The sequence below is a fragment of the Mandrillus leucophaeus genome, unplaced genomic scaffold (genome assembly GCF_000951045.1).
Source record: "Mandrillus leucophaeus isolate KB7577 unplaced genomic scaffold, Mleu.le_1.0 Scaffold691, whole genome shotgun sequence".
In the NCBI taxonomy this organism is placed as follows: domain Eukaryota; kingdom Metazoa; phylum Chordata; class Mammalia; order Primates; family Cercopithecidae; genus Mandrillus; species Mandrillus leucophaeus.
This window is the reverse complement of record NW_012107486.1, coordinates 1,624,600-1,630,599: the sequence shown is the minus strand read 5'-3', so window position 1 is coordinate 1,630,599 and position 6,000 is coordinate 1,624,600. Positions and strand designations below refer to the sequence as shown.

General features: G+C 50.9%; 1 protein-coding gene across 1 annotated transcript in view; it reads right to left on the bottom strand.

The window, feature by feature from the left end:
* Positions 1-852: 852 nt before the first annotated feature.
* Positions 853-6,000, bottom strand: part of CACNA1E (calcium channel, voltage-dependent, R type, alpha 1E subunit) — a 424,230-nt gene continuing 419,082 nt past the window's right edge. The window contains exons 50-51 of the mRNA XM_012002628.1: positions 5,570-5,760; positions 853-4,109 (exon numbers count right to left, since the gene is read on the bottom strand). Of these exons, the coding sequence (XP_011858018.1) occupies positions 3,567-4,109; positions 5,570-5,760 (734 nt within the window). The 3' untranslated portion in view covers positions 853-3,566. The remainder of the gene's footprint in view (positions 4,110-5,569; positions 5,761-6,000) is intronic.

Here is a 6,000-nt window from a genome sequence, read left to right as displayed (position 1 = left end):
TGCAGGGAAGGGAGATACTGGCTGAGAGATGGATTATGGGGTCTTCTCTTTGTGGCCCGAGTCAAGGGAGGTCAAAATCTAGAATATCTGGAGTTTAGCTTCTGGGCAGTGTTCTTGGTGATCTGAGTGCCCTATGGAGACATTGAGTGGGGACTACAAGTGAAGCCCAGAAGAAAAACAGATTCTTCAGCTAGAAGAGCAGCACAGACCCCCACTGACAATTGTGTTCATGACTCACGTGGAGCCAAGGGGATGCTAGCCAGCGCCAGCCCTTCACGGGGCAGGAAATTCTATGCTGACCCTGGCTCAGGGGCACCTTGGCTGGAGCCCTGCCCCTGTCCAAAGGTCGCTGGCACTTTGTCCTCTAGGAGATGGGGAGACAGACACAGAGAAAGATACAGAGAAAGAGACAGACATGCATTCCCTACCTGGAGTCTGTCTGGAGCCTTAAGTGAAATGAGGGATATCTAAACGCCAATCTACTTAGAACATCATCTCCCTGCCTTGGTTTTCTTTCCTCCTTTTACCTTCCTCTATCTTGGCTTCACTCTGTTTTGAGGAGATGGTGAAGACAAGTCATATATTAGCAAGATAAACTGAACATATGACTCAAGAGTCTTCTGAGGGGACCGCCAGTGCCCAAATTTGATCTTGTGGTATATCTCAAACACTGGTTGTAGTCTTCTTTTGCATGGAATTTCTCAAGATGCTGCTGTAATTAACCAGAGAAAAGAACAGGTGTTGGGGTCTACATGGGCCTCTTTTCAAGGGAGGCAGGCTCTGACACCTAGCAAGGGAAGGCTGGCATTCACTTTTGTTCAGAGGCAGCAGAAAACCAAACATGATGATGAGTTTGTGACTCAACAGAAAATTATTTTATTTTCTGGTCTTAATAGAAGAGTAAGTGCAGGCTGAGGGAAAAGAAACCCAATTTCTTGGTCAAGGGAAGGTGAATAAAAGAAATTCACTGGTAATAGAAAAACCAGGTGGTCAGTCAGGTGACTGCATCCGCAGTGCTTCCAACACTTTATTCAGGACTCAGATACTTGTGTGTATGAGTTCAAGGAGTTCAGGAAGGTTTCCTGGCACAGTAAATTTAGTGTTTATACTACTTGCAGGCAAATTCCATTTCTGGTAATTGCTCTGCCAGCCTGCATTTCTCCTGTTGAAATGGCATAAGGTATCACTACAATTCCCTTTCTCAAAACACCATGCAATAGACTCGCTGGCTCAGAATAGTCGTCCTGTTGTAGGCCTTCCCCTAGGGAAAGCTGCATTTCCGAAGTGGAAAAAGCAATTTCATACACACAAAGCAGCCCATAGCAGCACTTTGGCATGAAATGACACTGAGCAGAGGAAACTTTAAAAACAAAACAAGGCCCAGCATCAGCGTCTTATGTAATGATCACACCTGTTAGGATCAGGGTACTGTATATCACATTCCCAGCCACCCTCAAGCACACACGTGCTAAGTGGGAGAGGAAAATGAAGACGAAAGAGGGTCTGAGAGTGGGAGAGCTCTGTCTCTGCCTCACTGGCCTCCTCTGTTGGGACAGCTTTGGTTTGGGGGCTGACCATGGGTCATGAAGCTCCATCAGTATCAGAAGAGAAGGCAGGGCCATGACAAATGATTCTCCAGCCATGTGGTTGAATTTGGCTTTTCAGGGTTGATGCAGCTATTATATATTTCAATTTAAAAAATAGGGGAAAAAGAGGCTCCTTCTAAGAAAAATAACAGCTCTGGATTTCTCCTGCCCAAGAGGAGAAGAGTGTTTATCCACTGAGTGCTCAGTGCAGGGCAGATCAGGATCCTGGGTGGCAGGCTCCATCTGTTCCTGTGGGGGTGGGGGGGAAGGAGGGCCCCGTCCTTTCCCCTGCTGTGATGGCACTAAAGAAGAACTTAAGGGAAAGGTACATTTCCACCAGATAAAGCCAGTGATGTGTGCCCTCCAATGGAGCTGTATGCCATGTACCAAAAGAGCACTGGCTTGGCAAGAAAGGGCTCTCTTGCTCAGTGCTTCTGCATTTGGGCAGTTAGGAATGACAGGGTGGCACTGTCAGCCCCAGCTCTTACTCTGGGGAGGGGTGAAGCCCCATCTTGGCCCAGGGGAATATTCAAGGTGACCAGGGCCCCAGTCTTATCATCCCATATGATGAGGCCCCACTGGAGCCCACTTTCCTAGAAGGAGCAGCCCAGGTCTAAGCTGAGGTATATTTACTAATCACCTTAAAGCATCCTGACAAACTGACCTGAACCCCACACCAGCTGCAGACGCTGCGGTCCCAATGGTCCTGCCTCATGGGAGGTCCTCAGTAAATCCAGACTTTCCTAGAAGCTTATTTCAATCTATCCGCCTTTCCCATCTTTACAGAAGTCCCTACCCAGTGGTGGGTAGCCTACTTGGATATGTGTGTTCTGCCCTCTCAGAGGAGTGGCAGGGAAGGCTGGGCCTCTGGCACTTGGCCTTACTGGGCTTGGCACAGCACTGGCCTTGCTGCCTCACGGACCAGAGTGTGGGCTGACGTTCAGCCAGGAGGTGCTGGTGTGGCCGTAGCACTGTTGCGCATATTTAATTGTTCCCACACTGGTTGGAAAACAGACTCTGTTTTGAGTCCATTAGGCAGCCCCTGTTACTCTACCCACATTCCCCATGACTGGCATCTAAAGAGCCAATGCCTGGAACAGCGTGGGCTCCAGCACTACGACCAAACTCCACTTACATTGATGCCACAGCAGTTGTTAAATACTTTTACCTTCACCCTTACCAGAGCCTTAGGCACCGTTGTGGACCCTGGGGAACTTCCTGACCTGTCCTAACTAACTCTCAGCACCTACTGTGAGTGACAGGCCTCAAGGATGGGGGGCTATACCCCCCAGCACCACCAGTTTCTCTGACCGTCTCCCTCATGGTAGGGGCTGCCGGGCTATGGCTTTTCTCATCCAGACCAGCCCTTGCTGCTTGCCTCAGCACACTGACCCCTTTCGCTTCGGCTTTCTCCTCCCTCCCTGGTATCCGATGTTCCTGACTTAGCCTGTGCTGCCCTGGGGGAAGAAAGCCACAGGGTTATGCGTGAGATGCTGCTGCGTTGCCCTGGTGGCAGTGGTGCTGGCTGAGGCGTAAGAGCTGGTGAGGGAGGAGAGTCCTTTCCTATGGTCTCCACTACTCCCCAGTTAAGAGCCAGAAAGTCTTCCAGGCTTCTCAGGGCACTGAGTGTAGACATAGGCCAGCTAGATCCCTCCACAGCTTTTAGAAAAGTGGGAAGGGGCAAGGGGAAGCAAAGCCATCCTCATGTCCCTTCTCCTGCAGGAATAACCCTCCACGTTCCTGTTTTCTTTCCCCAGCAAAGAGGCAGAACTATGGCAGTGCCCATCTTGCAAAGGGGAATAAAGCAATTTGGTGGGTTTGGTGTTCCGATTGTCCTTTACTTCCTCTTCTCTGATAATGCATGGTGTCTTTCCATCTTCCTTTTCCCTCTTCCGCCCCCCCGGGCCGCACTGGCTTCCCAATTCTGTCTTGGTTTTCTCCATGTGGGAGAAGAGCATGCATCGGAGGGGGGAGCAGCCTCTAGCATTTGTCGTCTTCTTCCGTGTCACTTAGCAGGTTGTTGACAGCCCCACACATCATGCCTGGCCCAGGCCCCCCGCGCCTCCGTCGCCGATAGTGCCCATTGGGCATCTGCCAGCTGTGCCGCAGGGGTGGGGCTGAGCCGATGGTGTTGGAACGGCCCAGGCTAGTAGCCACGGCTGCTTCAAAAGTGAGCGTCTCCTCCTCGCCACAGTCTGAGGCGTGGGAGTCTTCGTGCAGGGCCAAGTAGGGCTCGGAGATGTAGCGCTGTGGGGAGGCATGTTGGCCCTGCCGGGGGTGCGGGGAGTTGGAAGACTCGGTCAGGCAAGTGTTGTTGTTCTCCAGCGCTTGGGAGGTCAGTGGGGAGCCCTCCTCGCTTCCGTCAGCAGGTGGAGAGATGCTGCCCACGTGTCGAATTAGGGAGCTGTAGGAAAGGAGGGGCCGGGGCTTTGGTGGGACGGGCGGGAGCTGCCGACGACTTCTTCTTGGGGTGCTGGTGTCAGAGACAGAGGGGATGGAGCTCTCACTTAGGGAACCTGTGCCCTGGATAGCAGGAGAGACATGGCGTGTTAGATTGGGCTTGGCATGATCCCTACTTGCAACTCTTTTAAGAGAGTCCTTGGAGTCTGAATTCTATGGGGGAGAGGCCTGCGCTGGAGCTCCCTGTAGTATTCACATCCACTCAGGGACACAAGGATTGAAGAGATTAAGGAGTCAAGAACATTTAGACCAGGGCATCTCAGACTTTTAATGAGCATACAGACCTCTGGGGATTTGGTTAAACTGCAGATGCAGGCTCAGAAGATCTGGGGTGAGGCCTGAGAGTCTGCGTTTCTAACAAGCTTCCAGGTGATGCCGGGGTGGCAGGTCCGTGGAACAAGCACTTGGACTACTAAGGAAGCTCTACATAGGTAACAAGGGGCACACTAAAAGAGAGACTTCAAACTTGAGAAAGACAACTCTGTGGAAAGTGAACAAACGCTGGAGTTGCTCTGTCTGGGAAACCCTTATTCCCACCCGTGTCTTCAGTGGTTTGCTGAACTCAACTTCTGGACCTGATACATGCAGTTGTTGGCTCAGGCCATACTTGCCCTCACCTATTCCCAAGGGAAACTGAGCCCAGGTTTTGGGAAGTAAACCTCCAAGAGAGCATTTCTTAAGGTATGTGTGACCTACAAACCTCCCGCTCAGAATCCTATGTAGGGGTCTTTTCAAAGGCAGATTTCTGGGTCTCACTAGAATCCTTCAGGCCCCAGGAATGTGCAGTGCTAGTAAACTTCATGGGTTAATGCTGTTCTGCGCTAAAATTTGAAAACTGTTGTTCTAGAAGGGAAACCTCTCAGCTGCTGTGTCTCCAAAGGTCTGCATTAGCAGCCCTGCCTTTTCTCCACTGATCATTTCTGTTGAGGGGGTCTCCTATTATGGGTCAAAGTGCCATGACTAGAGATAGGGCTACGGTGAGGAGGAGTAACACAGAGTTGATGAATGTTCTCATACAGCTCTGACAGTTATTCCTTATGCACCAGGCTGGTGGTTCAGCAAAAGGCATGGTCTTGTTGGGACAGCTGGAAGCTAGGTAAATGAGGGTGAACTGCTCTGACTTGTGAATCCTGGGCTGAGAGATGAATCACCATTCTCACAAATACTGAGGATCACAAGATGGTCAAAGGAAGCTTTCTGGCTAAAGGACCATCCTGTCCTCCAAAATCTGGCTGAGACATCTGTCAACCTATTTATATCTCTGGATTCCGAAGGCTGGAATGGAATGACCTCTAGACACCATCTTCCTTGGGGGAAATCTGGTTTTCTGTGAATTCAGATAATCTCTGAGTACACAAGCATTGAGCAGCTAACCTGTACGCACTATAGGTAAAGCTTCCTGTGAAATTCCAGTCTTTGTGGGTACTTGAATGTGTTTGCTAAATGCCCACGACTTGCATGTAATTATACAGCCCACCCTCCCCTGTCCTTCTGCTGTAGACTGGCTTCCTCTCTGTGCTCACCTGTCTGTTGGGCGTCTGTGACCTGCCCTCACTGGGTGACCTGGATTGACGGCGCTCTGGGGACTCCCAGTCAGCCTGGGTCCCTCGCTCTTCTGAATTGCAGCGGGAGACATCAGGAGAGAGAAGATGCTTTCGCTCTTTTGATCGTCCTCGCTCCCTGCCCCCTGAGCGGTGAGTGTCAGACTTGTGGCCTGTGAGAGGTGACAAAAGCACTTGGTTATAACACTGCCTACTCTGACCACTGATGATGAAGGGACTTCTCTCCAAGTATCCCATCACAGCCTGAGGTTGGGCCCTCAGATGGACCACATGTTTCTGTCCCCACCCAAATTCAAAGGTTGAGGCCTAACTTGTTCCTGATGGTATGGTGTTAGGAGGCAGGGCATGAGGGTGGGGCCTCCATTATGAGATTAGTGCTCTGATAAGAAGAG